Source organism: Delphinus delphis, chromosome 7 (genome assembly GCF_949987515.2).
Source record: "Delphinus delphis chromosome 7, mDelDel1.2, whole genome shotgun sequence".
Taxonomy (NCBI): domain Eukaryota; kingdom Metazoa; phylum Chordata; class Mammalia; order Artiodactyla; family Delphinidae; genus Delphinus; species Delphinus delphis.
Genome location: NC_082689.1, coordinates 60,919,521 through 60,946,052, shown reverse-complemented (window position 1 = coordinate 60,946,052; position 26,532 = coordinate 60,919,521). Strand labels below are relative to the sequence as shown.

The following is a 26,532-nucleotide window of genomic DNA, read 5'->3' as shown; positions in this document are numbered from 1 at the left end:
ATATTCTTTGAGCAATTCCATTTTTAGGAATTTATCCCAGATACATTCACATGTGTACAAAATGACAAATGTACAGTTACAACATTGTTTCTAACAGCAAAAGATTGGAAACAATGTATATTGATACATTGATAGGTGACATTAGTATTCTATGATTGTTTGGCTATGTCATAAACTTAATTGTTAAAAAGAAACAGGAATTCTTTTTGCACTGGTATAGAGAAGTTTCCAATATATATTAGTAAGTAAAAAAAGGAGTGCAAAACTATGTATATAAAAAACCTCATTTGTGTTAAGTATTCATATGCATATATTAAAAGTATAGATATATGAGTATATGCCTTTAGGATTGCTTGAAATATCTGGAAGGGCACACAGAAAACTGATAAATAGTAGTTATCTTTGAGGGATACAGATGGAAGGAAAACTTAGTTTTCATTATATTTCTTCTGATGCTTTTTGAATGCAGTACTTATATTACCTTTGCCAAAGAGTGGTCCTGTGTATATATGTGCACACGCTAAGCTCCTCAAGGTTTTAAAATCTCAACTTATGTACCATTAAACGCATGAACTGTAAATTTATTTAACCAGTTTACAATGGACATTTAGGTTGTTTTTAATTTTCTGTGATTATAAATAATATAAGAATGTTCCTGTAATTATTAATGATCCTAAAATTTCCTCATCACAAGACATGGAATCAGCCATTCTCTGAGAACTCCTAGGCCCTTTCAATTGAGAATAGTATTAGAGATCAAAATTTGGGCTCTTGGGGCTAATGGGGACCCACCAGGGTTGTGGTGAGCAGAGTCATGCTGTGCTTTTGGGCTATTTTTAGCAACTGCTGGGAAAAGTATTTCTTTTTAAATACATCTTTTTGCATTGATTTTTTTTTCCTATTTTGAATTCCTACCTTATATTCTCTACAACATACCTACTTAAATTTTTAACCCCAAATTCAAACTCTAATTGTATTTTTTTCTCTTTATAATTCTTCTTTTCCTCATCCACCATCATTTGGTAGCCACCATATTATCACACATGATGTTTATGTACCTTTCACAATTTACCAACTGATGTCCTTTGCCCATTTTTCTATTGGGGTGTCCATCATTTTCTTATTACTTAAAAAGGATTTCTTTATATATTAAGAATATTACCCTTCTCTTAAAAGGTTTTAAAAAAAAGGTACTTTAAATATAGTTGATATGTTTATACTTATCTCTTCTTTCTCCTTAAGATTGTCAGTTTGTAAACTCACTTTTCATTATTTGTTGTTCTCTTTGTATAGCTTTAAGTAGTAAATTGCCCTTATGAAGAAACCTAATAAGGCACACACTTCTATATGTAACATGTGATTTTTTGAGTGAATGGTCTCCCTAAGACAAGTCCCTTTACCGACAGTGGTGGCCTCATAAGCCAAAGATTAAACTCTCAAGTTAGAGGCATAAACAAAGGACTCTGATTAGTCACCTTCACAAACAGACCATGTGGTATTTCAGTAGGGCTGCCCCAAAGGAATTCTGGTCTTCATAAGCAGCACTACCTTCCATTTATACATGTCTCCAAAAGTAAGTCTGTTATGCTCTATATAAAATTAACTGTCATCAAAGAAGAAGACTAGGAAGCACTAACAGATAGTTCTTTTGTGTTGTCAGTCTCCAACAGACAGTGACTGACTGGATGTATCTAAACTACCTTAAAATTAACTTGTCTAATGATTATACTAGTAGTAGTGGCTATCCTTTGATAAAGCTTCCACGGTAACAGGACCCATCCTAAGTGGTTACTTTTCATTATTTCAGAAGTGGAAATCTTAAGCAACACTTCTTTTGTAAAGTTTGCTAAATATAACCGGTTAGTCTAGAATATGAAGGTTCTCTTCCTCACATTTGAAGGAAGTATTAGACCTAATACCTTGTTGGATTGTTACGAGAGATGGAAATAGTATCTAACCAAGCCTTGTAGATAGCCGGTGCTTATTAAATGGCAGCTGCTTTTGTTAGGTATACTTTGTCATTTTTGCCATCATAAGCACCTTCAGCCCATTTTTTATCTCCATCCAGCTGCATGTCACACATATCCTGAAAACGGATGTCTGGGAAGTTGACTCATAACCTAACAGTTGTTTCCTATCAGATTTTTCTTTTCTTAAGACTATGGAAATAAGCAATAAGCATCTTTCCTGATTGTATTTTCTTTCCTTGAACATAGTAATTTTTCATTAGTGGAAGTTCATAGATGATGCGTGCAAAGGTTGAGGTTCAGTTAATGAATGATCCAAGGCTACCAGAATAAAGGAGCTAATACATTCCTTTTGTCTATCTCTGCAGATACACCACCACTGCTCTTTGAGGTGTCCTCCCTGGAGAATGCTTTTCAGATTGGAGGCCATCCTTGGCACTACATTATCACACCTAATAAGAAGAAACAAAAAGGAGTTTTCCATATTTGTGCCCTAAAGGACAATTCCTTGGTAAATCAAGGTGGTCAGACTTCAGTAGTAAATTTATATCAGAAATTCTTTATTCTCTACTTCTCTAATAGGTCCACAATCCTAAGAATTACTTTTTTGTTTGTATTAATAATTTGTAAACAACGTAAAGTACAGGAGAGTACAAAGAATATAGCAAACACTTGTATGTGCTACCCAGAATTTGAAACATTAACATTTGAAAATTCTCAGGACACCAAAGATTTATTAGGTTTTTTGTCCTTACCATCTCCTTGATCCCATTTAAACATCTCTGAAGCTGCATAGTGGGAATCGTTGATGGAATGTATTCAGGCTGCCTCTGAAATTACTGGTGGAGTGTGTAGTTGGTTCTGCTTCTTCATGGTTTGTTGCTCTTGGCTCTCTAGAGCAGAACCAGATTGAACTCTGTTGGTCATGGTATAAACACTGAAACACTTTGAGTTTTCAAGGATATTTTAAAGTTATATATGGCAGAATAGAAAGAAAGGGTATATGGCAAGACAAGACAAAAAATTACCCCTTGAGTTAATTTTTCTTTTTAAAAATGACTTAGGCATTGATTTATCATTTAATAAACATTATTGAGGGCCTACTGTGTGCCAGACTTGGCTGGGGACACATTCTCTTCCCACAAGTTGCTTACACTCTCAAAAGAAAGCAAATGTGTAGGGAAATAAGATGCAGTCCGTTAAGTACAGTGATTGAGATAAGTACAAGAGTGAGTGCGCAGAGGAGGGGGGTTCTATCTTTGTTTTATATTGCTGATTTAGTTTAGTTTATTTCTGGAGCCTCTTGATACATCAAATGAACTTTTTATGAGGCAGACTCAGCTTATTCCACATGCTTCTCTTCCAGAATCTTTTTCCATCAGTCACTGTTGGACCCAGTGGCTTTGAGAGTCACAGGTCACCTTTCACCACACCGAAGACGTACACAGTCTTGGGTCCATTTATCTATTTCCTTTGGTGTCATGGCCACCAGGGAACATGGTGTATAGTGTGTTCTCATTTTTTGTTTGTTTGTTTGTCTTTTTGCAGGAGCATTCTTCCCTTCCATTTTCTCATTAACCTATCACATGTGGGAGCTCCTGTTTGGCCCAGCCCAGTGACATCCTCTTTTACAAATGCGGACTGTTTCCCACAAGTCTGTGGTTTGATTATTCACCTCCCAGCAGTGGACATCCTTCAGCCACCAGGACCTGTCACATCTCTTTTTTTTTTTTTTTTTTTTTTTGCGGTATGCGGGCCTCCCATGACTCACGGGCCCAGCCGCTCCACCACATGTGGGATCTTCCCGGACTGGGGCACGAACCCGCGTCCCCTGCATCGGCAGGCGGACTCTCAACCACTGCGCCGCCAGGGAAGCCCCACATCTCTTTTTTGCTGAACTTTTCTATCTAGTCAAACCCTGCACAGTTCACATTCTAGACATTTAGTACATATTCTTCTTATACAAGAACTGATAATACATATTCTTTTATGTGTGTGTACAAAATGGCCTTCAACATCTACATCAAGCATGCCTGTCAAGTATTCTCCTTGTATGATTACTGATTATAACATTTAGTCAGATCTTATTTCAACATATTCATAAATAATTGCTAAATCCAGGGGAGTTTTCAGTCCTTTTGCTCAACAACTTTGTTGAGGTGATATTACCTTAATGATGCATATGTGCATTACCTCCCCACCTGTCAGTCAGAAAAATACATAACCCAAAAACATACATGTAGGCAAACTGAAGAATTCAGAAAATGATTCATAGCTTTCTATTAAACTGAGCTTTAAACTAGCATTTGAGCAAATAATAAAAACTACAGAAGCTGATAATAATGCTGCCTAGTATTTAACACAAAGAGAGATAATGTTTCTTTTGCATGTTGTATTTAGATATTATAATAAAGAGAATAGTCTCCTAAAGAAAGAAAGATATGGGGTTTTTTTTTGTGTGTGTATGTATATATATATATATATATATATATATATATATACACACACATACATACACACACAGCATAAAAAAGTTTTATAGTGGGCTTCCCTGGTGGCGCAGTAGTTGAGAGTCTGCCTGCCAATGCAGGGGACACGGGTTCATGCCCCAGTCTGGGAAGATTCCACATGCTACGGAGCGGCTAGGCCCGTGAGCCATGGCCGCTGGGCCTGCGCGTCCGGAGCCTGTGCTCCGCAACAGGAGAGGCCACAACAGTGAGAGGCCCACATACTGCAAAAAAAAAAAAAGTTTTATATTAAACAAAGGAGCATTTGGAGCTGATGCCAAAATGTACATTGTTTTAGTGGTTGCAACAAAGATGTTTAATTGTATTGATTTTCTTATATGTAAAATGCAGTAATACCACCATTTCTATTAGAAATTGTTAGGATACTTATAAAAATTCTTAAAAAATTAAAATGCATGTGCTAATTTGATACCTAAAATGTGTTAAATTCCAGTTTTTAAAAAAGCATGGCATACAAAGCACTTGTGATGTAACCTCAGCCTACCTCTCCAGTCTCATGGCTGGACACTCTACTTCTCAATTTAATTTTATCTGCTACTCGTGTTTGTGCATATACATGCTAAATGGATCAACACTTCTGTGCTTTTGATTTTGCTGTCTCTTCTTTCTAGCCACTTTATTCTCATTTCAAGGCAGAGTTCGGGCTCCTGAAATTCTGCTTACTTGGGTTGGATGCTTGATAATATCCTGTGCATAGCTTGACCACTTTGTTTTCTACACTGCCTTATTCTATTTCTGTTTCTATCTCCCTTCTTTTTTTTTTTTTTTTTTTTTTTTTTGCGGTACGTGGGCCTCTCCCTGCTGTGGCCTCTCCCGTTGAGGAGCACAGGCTCCGGACGCGCAGGCTCAGCGGCCATGGCTCACGGACGCAGCCGCTCCGCGGCATGTGGGATCTTCCCGGACCGGGGCACGAACCCGTGTCCCCTGCATCTGCAGGCGGACTCTCAACCACTGCGCCACCAGGGAAGCCCCTATCTCCCTTCTTGAATATGAGCTTCTTGATGACAAGGATTATGTTTAGTGCCTAGTGTGATACCTTAAACATTGTGTCCTGTCAGTATATGCTAATGGAATTAATAATTTTATATATCAGAAACTTTTATGAGTATCTAATAGGAAAGATGACATCATTTCATTTTACATTGGAAAAATTAAGTTAAGTGACTTGGATAAAGCCAGTGAAGTTGATATATCCATGCTGGTATTAGTCCCCAGTGCTCCTGTGTATAAGGTAAAACATTTATTACATATGTGATCACATATGGAGGTATCTTTTTCTTTATTTTAATGTATAAATATACTACTATGAAATCAATCTCTCTACTTACCTTAAGTGCTAAGCAGTATTAGACCGTTTCCTCAGCATTAGAGTTTAACATCTGACTTTTGCAAGGAGATTGTATGACCTGTTTGGTTGCATGTTTATTTTTGTGCTATCTACTCTTCTGATTGACAGTTTGTTAAGGATAGGGAAGGGAGAAGGATGTTGTGGGGGACTGCATGTACATAATTATGGCAGAGTTAAATAATGGAAAATGCATGGACTTTGGAGTCTAATCTGCTGTTTAGTAGGTGCTGAATACTAAGCAAATGATTTATCCTCTTTGTGCATCAGTCTCCTCATCCATAAGATGGGGATAGCAATATATGCTTCAAGTATTGCTGAGATCAAAAGAAATAATGAGTATAAAACATCTAATGCAGTGCCAGACATACATTAGGTGCTTGAGATATGGTAACTTATTATTTGTGAGCTATAATATATAGTGCATGGTGCATCTATGAAATTTCTGAATTTAAATGTTCTGGATTTCTCAAGTTTGAGTGTCCTAATTCAGCCCTAATACACATCCCAGTTCAGCTGGTTAATGTTTTCTCTTCCTTTACTTTTGACTTACTGATCTATCACTGATGCTGGATTGGAAAAATTATTTTATTTTTCCTTAATTTTTATTTTCAATATTTTATTCCAATTTCAGGCAAAAAACGGGGTCCAAGAAATGGAGTGTTGTTCTCTAGAATCTGACTGGATCTATTTCCATCCTGATGCTTCTGGTAGAATAATACATGTTGGCCCAAATCAGGTCAAGTGAGTATTTTCCTTAGTTACTTTAAAGTTAAAAGTAGCCTTTGGTAGTATTTATTGGCATCTTTATTTTTGCCAGCTAACTACTGAGCAAATTGTGGAAATAATTAACTTTTTGTAGGGTGCTTCCTCAGAGAATGGCATCTAGAAAACCTGACTTTATTCTTTCAACCTCATCATTACTGTTTGTAAATATTACATTTGAGTAAGTTCTTTGTTGGATGATAGATGACGTGTGAGGAAAAGATTACATATTGGTTCATCCTCATCAGGTCTTAATTCATTCTCCAGGATTAATGAGAGAGATGATTTATCTTTGTTCTAAAAGACAGCCTTACTGCTGGAGAAGCAGCAGGTTGTTTGAAGTAAATCTTGTTGTATTTAGTTTACCCACATCTTCCACACAGTTGACCTCTCCTTCCCTGAAACACTCTTCATTTGGCTTCCCTGACACCACAGTGCTCCTGAATATTTTCTTCCCTCTCTGATCTGTCTGTCTTAGTATCCATTCACGTTCTTTATCTTCTTTTTTTTTTTTTTTTTTTTTTTGCTGTACGCGGGCCTCTCACTGTTGTGGCCTCTCCCGTTGTGGAGCACAGACTCCGGACGCACAGGCTCAGCGGCCATGGCTCACGGGCCCAGCCGCTCTGCGGCATGTGGGATCTTCCCGGACCGGGGCACGAACCCGCGTCCCCTGCATCGGCAGGCGGACTCTCAACCACTGTGCCACCAGGGAAGCCCACGTTCTTTATCTTCTACTCAGACTTTAAGTCCTCAGGACTTAGACCCTCTTTTCTCACTCTTCGTTCCCTTTCTGCTTGATTCTCCTGTTTATTCCCTTGGCTTTAAAGATCCTGTATACACCAAAACTCCAAAATTTCTCTTAGCACAAACCTCTCATCTAAGTTTATGTCATAAGTCTGGAATCATTGTTGACACTTTCTTACCTTCTTGTCTTTCATCAGTATACGTGTACTTAAACACTCACTTGCATTTTCTCTCTCCCTCTCTCTCTCTGTCTCTCTCTTTCACACACACACACACACACACACACACACGCACCATATATCCCATCAATCCAGTTTATTTTGCTACTAAACATTTCTTAAATCTGCCTCTTTCTGCCCTTGGCCACTGTCACCACCTTGGTCAGATCATTGTCATCACTAGCCTAGACTATAATATTTGCCTTCTTACCGGACTCCCAAGGATCTACTTTTTACTCTTTAAGTCTGTTTTCTTCTCAGCAGCTAGAGTGATTTTTAGAAACATTAACAAACACAAAAACCTAACCAAGTGAATTCTGTTTTAACCTTTTTATGACCTCCTATTGCGCTTAAGATAAAGACCAACATACTTAGCTGGTCTAAAAGATTCTTCCCACTCAGTTTACTTCAGTCATGCTGTCTTTTCACAAAGCTAAGGACCTGTTCCCTCTATTTGAAGTCTGTTTCCCCTACCTGTTTTGCCTAATTTCTATTCATATTTTATGCCCCCTTAAATGTCCCTTTTTCAAAGAGTGCTTCCCTGGCACCCTTCATTAGATTAGCTGCCCCATCATATTTTCACTCTACCCACTATATAATCTTCTGTAGCACCTACAGCAATTTAAATTAATTATTTGTATGATTATCTGTTTGAATATCTAGGTTGGGAATCATGAGCTCCATGATAGGGAGAGAGTCTATCTTGTTGACACCTGTAACCCTGGCACTGAGCATAGGTCTTAATACAGAGTAGGTGCTCAGTAAGTATTTGTTGAATAAGAGGAGTAGTGTCTGCATTCTTTATTTTGTATGCTTCATGATAATTCGTCTACTCTGAATCAGTTATAAGGAGGATGAAGGGACTTAATGAAAAAAGATTATGAACTTTTATAAAAAGTCATAAAAAGTATGGTCAGCTTTAATAAACCTTACTCTTTTTTTTTTTTTTTGCGGTACGCGGGCCTCTCCCGTTGCGGAGCACAGGCTCCGGACGCGCAGGCTCAGCGACCATGGCTCACGGGCCCAGCCACTCCGCGGCATGTAGGATCCTCCCGGATCGGGGCATGAACCCGTGTCCCCTGCATCGTCAGGCAGACTCTCAACCACTGCGCCACCAGGGAAGCCCAATAAACCTTACTCTTAATGTTTGTTACCACACATCTTTTATATTAGTTTGAGTTTAAGAAAATAAGGTCCACAAAGAGTGTGTGCCCTTTTGCTAGGTTTTAAAAGATAGGCACTCTTAAATATTGGCACTAATTAAGATAACTAATTAAGGAATTTAAAATGTAATCTGATTTCTTTGTCTCTGGCAAACTCTAAGGCCTCCAGCTCTCTCTGGCCACAGTGGCTGCTTCTCCCTGCTGTTCTCTTTGCCTGCATTTGAGACTTTAAGCTTTGAGGACATTGTGCTTTTGATGCTTGTTAATGCTGTGAACAGATTTGTGTAGGTGGTGAGAATATTCTTTTACTTTCACTTGCTTAATAAGCTCGATCCGTGAGGTCATTTGCACTCAGAAAACTCAAATCTTTAAATATAACCTTAAGAAAAAAGAAAAGAATTAAGTCATTTGCAGTTTTAAAATACTACTCTACTATGAAAACTCTCGGTTTAGAACTTAGTTGCCAGTCCAGTCTATATTATATTTAACTCTGAGTGTTGTTCATTGATACCTCATTCTATCTTCAGAAATAAAAATGTAAATATCTACTATAATGCCATTGTTAAAGCTGAAATGTTGAAGACCTGTTGCAGGATGGTAGAGAGGAGGTTCTTTAGAGTAACTTTCATTAAGCCAGTTTGGAAGATAGTGTAAGCCTCAGCAAGCTGCTGCATTACCTACTTCAGTAGCACCTGTTGTCACATATCCTGTTTTTCTGTTTAACAGAATCTCTAAATTTGAAGAAATTTATGGACACTTAAGTTATCAGACATTAATATTTTGGACTAATCAGGAGGAGAAGAGAACTAACTCAGTGTTGTTACCATAATTTTCATTTGTTAAGTTTCTTTTCATTAGTTCAACTTTGACATTTTGATGGTGTGTTAAGATCTTAGGTTCTTAGAATCCTTTTTACCTTTTCAGAGTTTTAAAGCTAAGTGAAGTAGAAAATAATAGTGCCCAGCATCAGATCTCTGAAGATTTTGTCATTTTGGCCAACAGGGAGAAGAACAAAGTAAGTCAGGAGTACTTTAAAATCCTTTGTATATCACTGTCTTTCTATATAAGAATATAATATGCAAATGTATTTCTCTTTTAGTGTGGCAGAAAAGAAAAGCACAGTTCTATAAAAGTCTGTTCATTTTGTCTACATGGGTAGCTAGTCTTAGCCCCATGTATAATATCTATGAGATTTGAAGAGAGCTGATTATATTGACTTTATCTTTTGCTTATTTCTGTTTCCTTTCTGGGTTTCTCTTTAAGTTTTTATTGATGAATTATCAACCTTTGGGTTTAATTAATTGTGCACACTTAGGGTAAGAAAGGTTAGATATAAACTTTAAAAAATTACACACCATTCTTTGACTCCAAATGGTTCTTTGTCTTTAGCATACAAATTAAGAGCCTGAAGAAAATCATGCAGAGGGAAATTTCCAAAAGCAGATCGACTCTTTATTTGCTGTACTATACTAAGGCAGAAATCAGAAGGGCAGGTGAAGTAACAAATCTGTAACCTTTGTATTTCTAGTTTGGTATTTTATCCATTAAAAACTTTAATAAAGTATTTTTATTAATTGGAGGATCCAAAATCTGGTTCAGAATTTTCTCAGTTGAGGAAAGAATTGTGGATGTTAGAGAAGGGTTGGTTAGTTAACAAATTCGTTAATACAGTTTTGCCATTGACTACATAATAGGACTTGTCATATATTTTTATTTCTCTCCATATGATAGAATGAAAACTTACCCACTGTTACAGCTTCTGGACGGGTGGTAAAAAAAAGCTTTAACCTTCTGGATGATGACCCAGAACAAGAGGTATTACTTTAGCCAGAAATAATAAACTAAGCTTGTATGAACTTGCCCTGGGGTAGAGGTTGGGGAGCTCCATGCAACCTTAGTCTGCAGGATTGTGTGTGCTATTTGAACCGATGTGTCTCTGTCTCCTCTCTTTTAATATTGGAATTATTCTTAAGATTTTGTTTGCAGAAGATTTCATAGGACCGAAATAATTTGAAAACACTATTATTAGCTTATTGTTTTGTTGATATGCACACTTCCTAGGGAAATCTCTTAATAGAAAATTATTGAGTTACATCTTGATGACTATGGCTTTTGCCTTGTTTTTCACTTACTAGACATAGATGTATTTGTTAATGTTCATGAGCCAGAGGAGGAGGGTGTAAGGGTGTGGTAAATCAGTTCAGCCTTTGGCCTCAACTTGACATTGCCAGTCACTAAGCTAATACATTTTTATCCTTTTCTTAAAAAAGAAAAAGCACTGGAATTACTTATGAAATCAACTCAAAGTGTTCATACTTCAAATATATAGCCTTTGCGTAAATACTGAATCCCTTTAGACTCTATAACTATATAGTTCATATGACCATTTCTAAGTAGAAATATTGAGTAGATCTCTAAGGATAGTTTGTTTTTTTTTTTTTTTTGGCAATACGCGGGCTTCTCACTGTTGTGGCTTCTCCCGTTGTGGAGCACAGGCTCCGGACGTGCAGGCTCAGTGGCTATGGCTCACAGGCCTAGCCGCTCTGCAGCATGTGGGATCTTCCTGGACCGGGGCACAAACCCGTGTCCCCTGCATCGGCAGGCGGACTCTCAACCACTGCGCCACCAGGGAAGCCCTAAGGATAGTTTTTGAAAATCTTTTAAAATAGGTTGGAGGTGGCACAGTATGTGGCTACTCTCAAAAAAGAAAAAATATATATTCTTTTGAACCAAATATATATTTATTCTTTTGAACCATCGAGAACAAAGCAGAAAGCTTCCTACCCTGTAGGTAAAACTGTATTCAAAAAAAAAATACCAAAAAAAAAATGCCAAAGTTACCAAAAAGTGGCAAGAATACTTAAGAAGGGAGAAGGTAGTAGCAAAGAGAAAGATACTCTGCATTGTGAGATTAGAAAACAAAAACTTTTCACCTGTAAAGGAAAAGTTGAAAGGGGTTGTGACTAAAATCTATAAAATTACTGACACTCAGGCAAGAAGTCACCTTTTGAAGTTTGCCCAAGGTAAGATTACGGCAAAAAGTAAATTAAAAGGAATCACTGGTAATAAATCTACGTAAATTTTTATGTCATAGGTGGTAAAGGCAGAAAATGTAAATGGGTTAAAAAGCAATTTGACCAAATGTGAGTGAAGGTTTAGTATTTGGTGATTAAGAGAAACTTGCTGTGCCTGTCAAGATGTGCCATCCCTGGATGGGTGAGCATAGATCTGCTTCCCCATGAGACTGTTGGAATCCCAGGTTTTCGTCCTTGAGACAGAGTTCTGGGGTTAGATTTTTCTCTCTTAATGTCTTTACCATCATTAATCATTTCTAACTAACGTCTCTTATCCCAGTCCTGTTCTGTGGGTTGGATTTCTGTTCCTAATATTCTCCCTCAAGTATTAGCAGCCATTTTTGCTTGCAGGATCTTAATTCCCCGACCAGGGATGGAAAGCATGTAGTCCTAACCACTGGAACACCAGGGAATTCCCTAAGAAAGGGTTTTTTTTAAAAAGGATGGCAAATAGGGTCATAAATAGTATATGATGGGCTATCAGTTCTTCTTGAAATGACTTGTGTTTTTCTGGTATGAGAACCTTCCGAGCACAGTGGGAAGTCTTCAAGTTTTAGAACTGAGTTTTATATATTTAGTCCTATGTGGAAACCAGTGAACACACCTGTCAGTGTCAGCAGTTGAATACCTCTTTCAAATTTGGAGACACTCTGGCTTGCTGTCATAATAGAGGATTTCAGTTATACTTTGGCTGAGATCTACATAGACTTGGTTGTGTTCATCAAAATCTGTAGGATACTTCTTGAGTCCTAAAAATCTTGAGACTGTTATTTTACTAGGCAGATAAGTGGAAACACATTTCTATCTATGCTCCTACCCATTCATTTTTCTTTCTACATATTTTTATAAATAGTAGTTAAGCCACAAACGTAGAAATAATCCTAACTGGATTTTGCCCCTCTTTTCTTTTGCCTTATCTATTCCCCAAGACTTTCAAAATTGTGGACTATGAAGATGAGTTAGATTTGCTTTCTGTGGTAGCTGTTACTCAAATAGATGCTGAAGGAAAAGCTCACCTGGATTTCCACTGTAATGAATATGGAACTTTACTTAAAAGCATTCCACTCGTGGAGTCATGGGATGTGGTGAGTAGAGTCCATGGAATACAAAGTTGTAAGAGTTTCCTTTATAGGTGACATTTATTGGAACAGATGTTACTGTGTTCACGTCAGTCCAGGTTCACCTATACCAGTGACCACATGGAAGAGGTTATCATCCTACATGCAGGACAAAATGAGTACTTCTTTAGACTTTCTCCTCTAGGGATGAGAATTTCTCCTTACCAATGGCTTTAAAGATAAAGTTTTATGCTTTTTTCATGAGACATGCTGTCTATTTCCTTACCATAGTCTAGTTTTCTCCTATTTTATAAGTTTGGTAATGTTTTAAAAAATAAAAATATACTGTATCAAATCCCCACAGTTATTTAATAGAGACAAATCTAAGCGTGTAGGGTTTTCAAGCACTCTTAGAAGCGTTTGTCTGCTCTTCTAAGTATTATAGAATATAAAAGTTATAAAGAACAGTAGATGTTACTTTACCCAATTATTGTTTTATCAATGGAGAACCTGAAAGATTTAGCAACTTGCCCACGGTCACAAGTGAAATAGTGGCAATGTTGGCAATAGAATCTGGGTGTTCAGACTCCTAAGTCCAGGGTTCTTTTCATTCTCAACATTTTGTGTAATGCTTTTCTCATAAGTCATCTGCATATCCACAAATAATGAAAAATAAACTATTTCTGGCAGCTATTTTGCCTCCAAGTATATATTTGAACATCCCTAGCATAGACGCTGTGACATTTTAATGACTCAGCAGTGAATATGATTATGTGAAGAGGAGATTCCATTTGCCTTTGTTTTCGTTACAGACATATAGCCACGAAGTTTACTTTGACAGAGACTTGGTACTACACATAGAACAGAAACCCAGCAGGGTCTTCAGCTGCTATGTTTACCAGATGGTATGTGACCCTGGGGAAGAAGAAGAAACCACAAACAGAAGTTGTAAAAAAGATTGCAATAATTTTAAATTTTGAGATGTAACTTCTGAGACTTCTAGCCAAACACCCCAGCAGCCACGTCCAGTCCTCCTTTTTATTATCTGCATAGCATATTCTCCAGTATTTTCCAGAAAAGGTCTTGTGTTGACTTCAGATGACTGTGACTTCTTTTTTAAACTCTTGCCATACAAGGTGGTGAGTACTTCATTTTATGTAGAGATTTTTTACAGTGACATCCCAAGAAGTCTAACATTTTGCAGTTTTTAGGCGGGTGGTGATGCAAATATAAAACATTGAAGAGCAGAGCAAAAGGTTAATTCTAATTATTGGGAGAGGGTCATTGATGAGTAGGTGTTTAACGTGGTTGTTAAAGGATGGCCTGGGATTTTGATTAGTAAAACTAAGGGTGAGAGATAAAAAGAAAGATACAAAAGATACAGAAAGAAATCAAGAAATCCTGTATCCTCTCACCCAAACTTTGTTTAAGGATGGAAAGTGAGATCTATAATATGAAATAATACTTTGAGCCAAAAATGTGTCATCACAGTTAAAAAAAAATGTATATGTATATATGTTTTGTGTTTGTATATAGTATCAGGAATTGGCTGTAGTTCCCCAATATCTTTTCTTCCATGGTTTTATTCTCTTGGTTTGATGTTCCCATTGGTTTTTTGTGTTTCTATTAGGCTAATGTAAAAGATTTCAAGCAAACTGTAAGTGAAATTTTTTTTCTCATATGTAGGCTGTTTAGCTGTTAATACATCTAAGAATGTTGTATTCATTTCACTCTTCTATTTATTTGGTGAGTCTTCCAGTTCTGCTTAGGCAATATTTTCATACCTAGGCAATAAGATAAAGGTATCCTGGGTTGTACCAGCTCTGCTCCCTGTAGAAGAGTAGATAAAGTCCCAGGAGTTCTTACTAGCTTGGAAACTGACTGGCAACTAGAAAAAGGTTTCGGCTCTATCTTAGCTGTGAGATGAGTATTTTTTCTTCTTTGTTAGAACTGATCAAAATATGATCCTTGAACTCAGATAATCATTCTTCAGAATGTTAAATAAAAGCAACCCAAGTAAAGGGAGGAAAATGTTTCTTTGTGGTTCCTGTTTGAAAAATCCAGTTGCTTGCAATACATATGTTTAGCACATTTCTCTGATTCAGGCTCAAAAGAATAACTAGTAAAAATAGAAGGGGAGGAGACAGCAGTAAAAATCATTGCTGATTCAAATTTAAAATTAAAATATGGGATATTAGCTTGGATGATTTACATCAAAATCCTCCAGTTTTTCCTTCAGTTTTGGCCTTATGCCACGTTAAGAACAATGTGAATTCTGCCCTGTTCTGCCCTTGAAGTTTGCAGATAAATTTCAGGCTAATTATGATCAACAGGGCTGGTGAGAGAAAGGCGTTAGCTATTCCAAAAGTCTAGAAATTAGTAGCAGAGTCCATAAATTAAAAAAAAATAAAGCCTAAAACTGTCTTTTGTGCAATAGAAAAGAAGATTGCTAACATTTTAGAATAAGGGAAAATATTTATATGTTGGCTAAAAATAAATCTTTCTGAATCTGCACTTATGTATAATAACCACTTGGGAAAGTAAAAGTGATTGATTACCTCATGAGGAAGATGATAAAACTATCTTCATATATTAAATTCTAATACTTTTATATCTACAAGTTGAAAAATCCATTCTTGTTTTATGCATATTTAATAGTACTATGTAATATAATATTTGAAGTCAGAGTATTTCGGAGACATGATTGTGATTACAAAGCACAGTTATGTATAGCTGAATAGTTATGATGTGCTAGATATTGCCCCAGACTTCCAACTAGACATGAGCTATATCTAAATAGTCCTGCCCAGTGAATTTATACCTTGAAACAGGTTCGATAAGAGGAAATAGATAAATATCAGAGAAAAGAAAAGAAACCAGTATGGTGGGTTTCAAAGCAAATGCAGTGCTATGTAAAGGCAGAAAGCCTGCTCTCCATTTCCAAAAGTGTTTCAGAAAAGGATGTCTTAAGACTTCAATTCTGTCAGATTTTTTTTTAAAAAGCAGGCTTGTTGAGTTTACCTTTCTCTAAGTCATTGCCTTCTTTTTATGAAGGAACTCATCTGTTCAGAAAGGCATCTGAGAACTATCTGAGATTCTTGGCTGCTTTTTTGGTGGGGGCAGGGTTGGGTGGAATACTTCCAGTCAAGATAGGAACTGAGCACTAAGAAACGCCTATTGTCTCACTGCTGCCCAAATCAAACTAGACCTGGATCCACATGCCATATGGGCCAGGCAGGAAATGCACCTAGTGTGAAAGACAATAGGGAGTTGTGGACAGTGTAACAAATAGGAGAGCTATGCCCCAACTAAAGGGACAAGCTGCTACTGCTTAGTTAATTAAGCTGCTACTGCTTAGTTTCAGCCAGTTGTAACACCATGTGGGAATGTGGACTGCGTGATTGTTAACAAGAAGGTTAATAAAAAGGGTGCCAAAAGATAAAGAAGATAACAAAGAATGTGGTAAATGCACAGGTAACAGACATAGCAGGAAACAATAGAGCATGATTCCCCCAAAATTATTGGCTTCCCAGCTCCCTACAGTGGCAGCAGCTGCTCATTCCGCCGCCTGCCAGACATGAGACTGCTGTTCTCCTGAGGGCAGAGGGAAGTGGTAGTTAATATCCTCCTGCCCCTCCTTAACCCTCCTCTCTATCTGACTATTTTAGAGGCTTTAACTATGTGCCAGCCTACTTAACAGGTGCTAGTGACAGGCATAAAACAATATGGGTGACATTTCTGAATGTTTAATGCAAGATTGGGTGAAACAGGGTAGCTTCTTTTAGATGGTCCAGATATTAAGCTGATGAGAGGTATATTTCTGCATTTCTCTCTTTGATCTAAGGGTCTGAATTCTCACAGTATCAGTGCAGCAAGATTATTGTTCTTTGACTTTCTAAAACATTTCTCGCAACTCAGAGAGAAAACAAAACAAATCCTATTGTAGTTGCTATTTGAACTACCTTGTGAGGAGATGATACTGTTCTATTTAAATAAACTAAGGTTTTGTTCCACATTTTTCCATCAATTAAATGTTTTGTTTCTTGTACACACTTTTTTCTTAATGATAGCATATTTATTGAGTGCTTTCTATCTGCCAATCACTGTGATACATGTAAAATGAATTGTCTCACTTAACATTCAAAATAACCGTATGAGGTATGAACTACCATTTTTCTTCCTCATTTGTAAAATGAGGAAAGTGAGGCTTACAGAAGTTAATTTGCCCAAGGGCCTACAACTAGTAAGTGCAGAGATGGGAAACACATTCAGATTTGTTTGACACAAACTTATGCCAGATTTCCTCTAAAGCTCTCAAAAGGCAAAGGATGTTATTTTATTCCATATGTAGCATGTTAACAATGATAACATTGGGTATATACGAAAATGCTTAAAAGTCTTTTTAAAAAATGATTAGATATCCGAATTTTGGACAGATTTTGGATGAGACACAATTGGCCTATTCATGTATATAACTTGACATAAAAGATGGCTCTTGGGCTTCCCTGGTGGCGCAGTGGTTGAGAGTCCGCCTGCCAGTGCAGGGGACACGGGTTCGTGCCCCGGTCCGGGAGGATCCCACGTGCCGCGGAGTGGCTGGGCCCGTGGGCCATGGGCGCTGAGCCTGCGCGTCCAGAGCCTGTGCTCCGCGGCGGGAGAGGCCACAGCAGGGAGAGGCCCGCGTACCGCAAAAAAAAAAAAAGAAAAAGATGGCTCTTCATGCAATGGCTGAAAAAAGTCAGTTTTTAAAAAGATACAAAAAAATGGTACTCTCATCTTGTTTGTGGTGATAATAAACACCAGTATTAGTAATTACTCTTAATGTAACTTGATTTTCTTTTCAATAATTAATATGTTTTCTTACCTTTCTTACAATGTTTACATGTATGACTTACCTTTTAGAATCCCAGGGATTATGCAGGGCTAATTTCCGGTCCCTGTGTTTCTATAGAGTCTCTATCCTATAGAAAGGATAATTTATTTCAGGCCAAGGATAGATAATAGAAATATAAGACCAACTGGCTTTTCCTAATCGTTTTATTATAAAAATTTTCAAACATACAGCAGAATTGAGAGAATTTTACAGTAAATACCCAAATACCAACCACATGGATTCTACATTTTATTCTACATGTTTTATTACTTATCCATCCATGTTATTTTTATGATGCTTTTCAAAATAAATTGCAGACATCAGTATATATCCCCCTAATACTTCAAAAGGCATATCATTAAGTAGGGTTTAGTATGGTTTCATTTTTTTCATTTTTAAGGTACATTCACATGCAGTGTAATGCACAAATGTTAAGTATAAATTTGCTAATTTTTCCCAAATCCATACACCTGTGTAACCCAAACCCTTTTCAAAATTTAGAACATTGCAATTATGCCAGAAAATTTCCTCATGCCCCTTCCCAGTCATTCCCTACCCCAACTCTCAGATGTAACTACTGTTCTGATTATTTTGCCTCACAGATTAAATTTTTCTATTCTAAAACTTCATATAAATGAAATCATGCAAAGCATAATGCCTCTTTCACTCAGCATGTTTTTGAGATTAATTCATGTTGCCTGTATCAGTGGTTCATTCCTTTTTATTGCTGAATATTCTCTTGTATGAATATGTCAGTTTGTTTTTTTCCATTTTCCTGTTGATGGACACCTGGGCTGTTTCCACTTTTCTTTCTTTTTTTTTTTTGCTGTTATGAATAAAGCTGCTATGAACATTCTTATACAATTTTTTTTATGAACACATGTCTTTATTCCTCTTGAGTAAACGTCTAAGGGTGGAATCATTGGGTCCTAAGGTAGGTGTATGTTTAGTTTCATAAAAAACTGCCAGACCTTTCTTCCAAAGGATTGTACCATTTTACGTGCCTTCAACAATGGGGACTTACCGTTACTCCACATTTTCTCCAACATTTGTGTTTGTCGTTTTTATCTTAGTATTTTTGGTGGGTGTGTAATCATTTCCAGTTGATACTTAGATTGTTTCTATAATACTTGTGCCTAGAGTAGCCCTCTTGTCAGATCTATCCCTTCATCTTTTTTAACACCACCCCCTACAAGGAACGGCTGAAAACATTCTTTGTGATAATAGTTAAGGTAACCTAAAACTCAGGTTGAGTTATTCTTTCTCAAACATGGAATACATTGCTCACCAGTTACTTTTGCCTTAATGGAGACCAACCTAGGAAAAACCTAGGTTGCTAAAGGGACATGTCAGACTGTTTCCACATGACTGCTGGAGCTGGACAGGATGGCACCAAAACATTGTAATAAAACAGAATATGACCTTTTCCTATAATAATTATGAGTTCATGTTATTTCTAAATCAGGTGAATTTTTGATGCTAATAGGAAAGCATATTAAACAACCTTTATGCTTTCCCCAGTAACTATATTAGATCTCTGTGTGGTTTTAATTTATATTTCCTTATTAACTAATGATAGTAAGCACATTATGTGTTTGTTTGCCATGTGTAAATTTTTAGTTTTCTTAACAAATTTATTGAGGTATAATGTACATACAGTAAACTATGCATATTTAAATAATACAGTTTGATCGTTTTGACATGTATGCATCCATGAAACCATTGCCACAATCAAGATAGTGAATACATCCATCACCCCAAGAAGTTTCCTCTTGCTCCTTTGTAATCCCTCCCTCTTGCCTCTCTGTTCCCTTCCCCCTTCCCAAGGCAACCACTAATCTGTTACTGTCACTTTAGATTAGTTTGAATTTTCTAGAATTTTATATACATGAAGTCACATAGTAAGTACTTTTTTTTCTGGCTTCTTTCACTCAGTTTTGTTACTTTGAGATCCATCTGCATTGCATGTATCAATAGTTCATTTCTTTTTATTGATGAGTAGCACTCTATTATATGTATATAATCACAATTTGTTAATACATTTACCTGTTAATGTACATTTGGGTTATTTTCCTTTTTTGGCTACTACAACCAAAGCTACTATGAACAGTTGCATACAAATTTTTATGGACAGACATATATGTTATTTCTGTTTGGTAAATACCAAGGAGGGAATGACTGAGCCATAGGTTTAGGTATATGCTTAACTTTTTAAGAAGCTTCCAAACTGTTTTCCCAAAATGGCCAAACAAAATTAATCTGCATGATGTGATACTCTATATAGAGAACCCTAAAAACTCCACATAAAAACTAGTAGAACTAATAAATGAATTCAGGAAGGTAGCAGGATACATGATTAATATACAGAAGTCTGTTGCATTTCTTTGTACTACCAATGAAATATCAGAAAGAGAAAGTTTAAAAAAAAATCCTGTTTAAAATTACATCAAAAAAATACTTAGGAATAAACTTAACCAAGGAGGTGAAAGACCTATACACTGAAAACTATAAAACATTGATAAAAGAAATTTAAGATGATTCAAAGAAATGGAAGGATATCCCATGCTCTTTGATTGGGAGAATTAATATTGTTAAAATGGCCATACTACCCAAAGCACTCTAGATTTAATGTGATCCCTATCAAAATACCCAGGACATGTTTCACATAGAACCAATAATCGTAAAATTTATGTGGAAACAAGGAAGACCCAGAATTGCCAAAGCAATCCTGAGCAAAAAGAACAAAGCTGGAGGCATAGTTCTCCCAGACTTCAGACTATACTACAAAGCTACAGTAATCAAAACAGCATGGTATTGGCACAAAAACAGACACATGGGTCAATGGAACAGAATAAGAGCCCAGAAATAAACTCACACACCTATGGCCAATTAATCTACAACAAAGGAGGCAAGAATATACAATGGAGAGAAAACAGTCTCTTTAGCAAGTGGTGTTGGGAAAGCTGGACAGCTACACATAAATCAGTGAAATTAGAAAACTCCCTCACACCATATACAAAAATAAAATGGTTTTAAGACCTAAATACAAGACATGACACCATAAAATTCCTAGAAAAGAACACAGGCAAAACATTCTGGGACATAAATCGTAGCAATATTTTCTTAGGTCAGTCTCCCAAGGCAGTAGAAATAAATGCAAAAATAAACAAATGGGACCTAATCAGACTTAAAAGTTTTTACACAGCAAAGGAAACCATCAATAAAATGACAAGACAACCTACAGAATGGAGAAAATATTTGCAAACAATACAACTGACAAGGTGTTAATTTCCAAAATACATAAACAGCTCATACAACTCAAAAAAAAGGCCAAAAGACCTAAGTAGACATTTCTCCAAAGAAGACATCCAGATGGCCAATAGGCACATGAGAAGATGCTCAACATTGCTAATTTTAGAGAAATGCAAATCAAAACCACAATGAGGTATCACCTCACACCAGTCAGAATGGCTATCATCAAAAAGTCTACAAGTAATAAATGCTGGAGAGGGTGTGAAGAAAAGTGAAAGCTTCTACACTGTTGGTGAGAATATAAATTGGTGCAGCCACTATGGAAAACAGTGTGGAGGTTCCTTAAAAACTAAAAATAGAACTATCATATGATCAGCAATCCCACTCCTGGGCATATATCCGGAAAAGACGAAATTAATTTAATCTTCTTAATTCAAGAAGATACATGTATCCCAGTGTTCATAGCAGCACTATTCACAATAACCAAGACAAGGAAGCAACCTAAGTGCCCATCAACAGACAATTGGTTTAAGAAAATGTAGTATATATACAATAGAATATTACTCAGCTATAAAAAAAGAATGAAACACTGCCTTTTGTAGCAGCATGGATGGACCTAGAGTATATCATACTAAGTGAAGTAAGTCCGACAGAGGCAAGTATTGTGTGATATCACTAATATGTGGAATATCTAAAAAATAATACAAATGAATCTATGTACAAAACAGACAGATTCACAAACAAACTTATGGTTATCAAAGGGGAAATGGGGGGAGGTATTAGGAGTATGGGATTAACAGATACAAACTACTGTAAATAAAGTAAACAGCAAGGATTTATTGTATAACACAAAATCTTGTAATAGGACTTCCTTGGTGGTGCAGTGGTTAGGAATCCGCCTGCCAGTGCAGGGGACACGGGTTCAGTCCCTGGCCTGGGAAGATCCCACATGCCGTGGAGCAACTGGGCCTGTGCGCCACAACTACTGAGCCTGCACTCTAGGGCCCACGTGCCACAACTACTGAAGCCCACGCGCCTAGAGCTGTTCTCCGCAACAAGAGAAGCCACTGCAATGAGAAGCCTGCGCACCACAACGAGGAGTAGTCCCCGCTCGCCTCAACTAGAGAAAGCCTGCATGCAGCAACAAAGACCCAACACAGCCAGAAAAATAAAATTAAACAAAAAATCTTGTAATAACCTATAATGGAAAAAAATATGAAAAAGGTACATATATATAACTGACTCATGTTGCTGTATACCTGAAACTAACACAATATTGTAAATCAACTATATTTCTATTTTTTTAATGTAAATTGCTATGGACAAAGACCCAAAGAAATTAATCTGCAAACTCATGACTGCTTTCCAGCATACCAAGGGCCAACTGTGTTTCTAAAGAACCTCTTTTGCCAGTTATGTGTTTTACTGTCATTATATAATTTATTACATTAATCCATGAAATGTGAGTATTAAAAAGAAAAATTTGCTTTTACTATTAAAAAGTTAAATGCTTTAGAAAGACTTGTTATAATCAGGTCACTAAAAATTTCTGTCAAATAAGGAGTGGACAAAGTAGCTGTGAAAGATTGAGAGATGTCTTAGCCTTGGGTTCCCTCAAAAACAGAGCCTGAAGCAAAGCCTATGTGCTACTTCTTTGATAAGGAGTGAAATCCCTGCAGGAATGAAGAGCAAGAGGAATGAAGCAGATACAGAAGGAAATCCAGGGCTTCCCTGGTGGCGCAGTGGTTGAGAGTCCGTCTGCCGATGCAGGGGACACGGTTTCGTGCCCCGGTTCGGGAAGATCCCACATGCCGTGGAGCGGCTGGGCCCGTGAGCCATGGCCGCTGGGCCTGCGCGTCCAGAGCCTGTGCTCCGCAACGGGAGGGGCCCCAACAGTGAGAGGCCCGCGTATCGCAAAAAAAAAAAAAAAGAAGGAAATCCAGTATCAAGCTGGCTAAGTGCAACTAAATGCTTAATCTCATGAATCAACCTCTGAGAAGGCACATGAACTGCCCCTGGGCAGTATGTGAGGGACAAGATGGGGAAAAATGGAGAATAATCTATCCCCCAGTTTTTATCATCTGCCACTCTTCAAAGCTCATCCCCAGAACATCATTCCCCTGAATGTCCAGACTGCACAAGGCTGAGTTCACCTTGACATCAATGGACAGAAACCAAGGGGAACTCAGAGAAAAGTGATGAGTGAGGTCGTTAGGCAGGTTGTGCCAGCATGAAGTTTGCAGAGTCCACACAGAATGGTGTTGGTAGCAGTGGCTGGAAGAAGAGAGGGGTGAGGCCAACAGAATTTGATTTTGTACAAGGTGTCTGATAAAAGGGGGAACTGAAAAAAAATGGAAGGATTCTGGACTCAGATTTCTTCACTTGTATCTCTGGGTTCTGGTCTGCTTTAAAAATACCAGTTCTGGAAATGATATCCAGTGAGTGTGGTTTATGCCAGAAAGATGGGAGAGAACACCAATCAGCAAAATCAAACCTAAAGAAAACTTCTTGGCCTTATATCAAAGATAGTTAAATGAATGTACCCTTTTATATTTTAAGTTGGAATAAAATCTTTGCAAGTTATGTATATCTTTATACAATGATTTCCTTTTTAATTAACTTTTTAAGTTAACTGACCAGCCAGCCTTCCTCAATAATGTCAGATAATAGAACTTGTTTATTCTTTCTAAAAAATTTAAGCCTTATTGATTTATTTTGATAGTTTGATTTTAATAGTTGGGAGATACTGATTTTTTTTTAATTGAAGTATAGTTGATTAACATTGTTGTGTTTGTTTCAGGTGTATAGCAAGTGGTTCAGTTACACACATATATATTATTTTTCAGATTCTTTTCCATTATAGGTTATTATAAATATTGAATATAGTTCCCTTTGCTGTACAGTAAGATATTGATCTTTAATAACTGCTTTATTGTGCTATAATTCACATACCATAAAATTCACTCTTTGAAAGTGTACAATTCAGTGATTTTTAGTATATTTACAAAGTTGTGCAACCATCATCACTATGTAGTTCTAGAACTTTTCATCACCCCAAAGAGAAACCCTATACACATTTGCAGTGATTCCCATTCTTCCTTTCCCTCAGTCCCTGGCAACTGCTACTCTACTTTCTGTCTCTATGGATTTGCCTCTTCTGGACATTTTATATAAATGAAATCATGCAAAATGTGGACTTTTGTATATGACTTCTTTCACTCAGCGTAATGTTTTCAAAATTTCATCCATGTTGTATCATGTATCAGTACTCCATCCCTGTTTTTGGCCAAATAACATTTCACTGTATAAATGTAATATATTTTGTTTATCATTTCATCTCTTGATGGATGAGTTGATTCCAATTTTTAGCTATTTTCAATAATGCTGCTATACACATTTATGTACACGTTTTTGTACAGCTACATGTTTTCAATTCTCCTGATACATACCTAGGAGTAGAATTACTGGGTCATATGGTAGCTCTATGTTTAATTTTTTGAGGAACTGCCAAACTATTTGCCACAGCAGCTGAACCATTTTACATTCTCAACAGCAGTATGCAAGAGGTCCAATTCCTCCACCTCCTTACCAACAATTGTTATTTTCCATTTTTTATTATAGCAATACTAGTGAGTGTAAAGTGGTGTTTCATTGTGGCTTTGATTTTTATTTCCCTAATGACTAATGATGTTGAGCATCTTTTCATGTGCTTACTGGCCATTTATATCTTCTTTGGAGACATATCTACTCAAATCCTTTACCCATTTTAATGGGATTGTCTTTTTTTTTATTATTTTTTTTGGGATTGTCTTTTTATAGTTGAGTTGTAAGAGTTCTTTATATATTCTGGATATAAGTCCCTTATCAGATGTGTGAATTGCAAATATTTTCTCTCATTCTGTAGGTGGTTTTTTCTCTTTCTTGATGGTGTCCTTTGAAGCATAAAAGTTTTTAATTTTGATGAAGTCCAATTTATCTGTTTTTTCTTTTGTTGCTTTTGCTCTTGATGTCATAAGAAACAATTGCCTAATCTAAGGTCATGAAAATTTATTCCTATTTTTTTTTAATATTTATTTATTTGGCTGCGTCGGATCCTAGTTGAGACACGCCGGATCTTCGTTGCAGCATGTGGGCTCTCTAGTTGTGTCTTGTGGGCTCGGGCTTAGTTGCCCTGAGACATGTGGGATCTTAGTTCCCTGAGCAGGGATCGAACCCGGCTCTCCTGCATTGGAAGGCAGATTCTTAACCACTGGACCACCAGGGAAGTCCTACTCCTATTTTTTTCCAAGAGTTTTTCATCATTTAAGTTGACTGTTTAATCTATAATATTTGGATGAATGGAATTTAATGTTAACACTACTTACTTTTTTATTCCTCCATCTATTACCTGGAAAACAAATGGCAGTTTGATTCTAAGTTTATTCACAAACTCGAGGCTGGGGACTGCCCTGGGAGGGGTGAGCATGAGGGCTAGGAGGGATGTTGCTGGGAGTTCATTCCCAGTAAGAGTTGATGAGAGAAACAGGCCCCAGCCACTGGCTTCACTTAGAGCTAGAGGAATAAGATTTCATCTACTCCTAAAAGGAAGCGCGGGGGAAACAAGGTACTGCCAGCATATCAGTTCAGGCCCACTGGTGGGTTATCTTAAATATTTTTACTTCCCCAAAGTTGAGGTGGTTGTGGTTTTCACATGGTCCTACAGTGAGTGAATACACATTCTATGATCAGTGAGATTAATACCTGTTATTTTATAAATATTGACTCTAATAGGTGACAACAAAATAGTGTCTGTGATATAAGCTTGTATGACTTTCTGATCAATTATCAACTTTTTCTGTCTCAGAATCTATCTTAGAATTTTGATAATGTATTATGATAAATATCTGTTACCCATTTTATTTATTTATTTATTTATTTTAATTAATTTATTTTTGGCTGCGTTGGGTCTTTGTTGCTGTGTGTGGACTTTCTCTAGTTGCAGTGAGCAGGGGCTACTCTTTGCTGCGGTGCATGGGCTTTTCATTGCAGTGGCTTCTCTTGTTGCGGAGCACAGGTTCTAGGTGCATGGACTTCAGTAGTTGTGGCTTGCGGGCTCTAGAGCACAGGCTCAGTAGTTGTGGCACACGGGCTTAGTTGCTCCGCGGCATGTGGGATCTTCCCCAACCAGGGCTTGAACCTGTGTCCCCTACATTGGCAGGCGGATTCTTAACCACTGTGCTACCAGGGAAGTCCCCCTGTTACCCATTTTAAACTTAGTAGACTACACAGAAGTGTCTAAGAATGCTTTTGAGTCATCGCAGGGACGTGACTGCTAATAAGGACTAAAACATTGAGACACAGCAGCTTCTGTGGCTATCTCATGAGTTTGATCATTGAACTCATTAGGTGCTCTATCTTCAAAGAACAGCGTTGTTAATTGTGCTTTTAATGACATAGGAATAAAACAAGATGCATTTTAACAGCTATTGATACCTGCTAGAAGAAACGTATGTTAGGCAAGGAAGTGCAGGTAATAATAAAATGTCCGTGTCAATGAATACTAAAA

General features: G+C 37.2%; 1 protein-coding gene across 2 annotated transcripts in view; it reads left to right on the top strand.

The window, feature by feature from the left end:
• Positions 1-18,663, top strand: part of DCAF17 (DDB1 and CUL4 associated factor 17) — a 37,543-nt gene extending 18,880 nt beyond the window's left edge. Inside the window, exons 8-13 of one of the 2 annotated variants that reach the window (XM_060016600.1) lie at positions 2,336-2,478; positions 6,475-6,584; positions 9,655-9,745; positions 10,462-10,545; positions 12,734-12,889; positions 13,675-18,663. In XM_060016600.1, coding sequence (XP_059872583.1) covers positions 2,336-2,478; positions 6,475-6,584; positions 9,655-9,745; positions 10,462-10,545; positions 12,734-12,889; positions 13,675-13,842 — 752 coding nt within the window. In that variant the 3' untranslated portion in view covers positions 13,843-18,663. The remainder of the gene's footprint in view (positions 1-2,335; positions 2,479-6,474; positions 6,585-9,654; positions 9,746-10,461; positions 10,546-12,733; positions 12,890-13,674) is intronic. The other variant, XM_060016599.1, reaches the window with a different exon arrangement.
• The last annotated feature ends 7,869 nt before the right edge of the window (positions 18,664-26,532 follow it).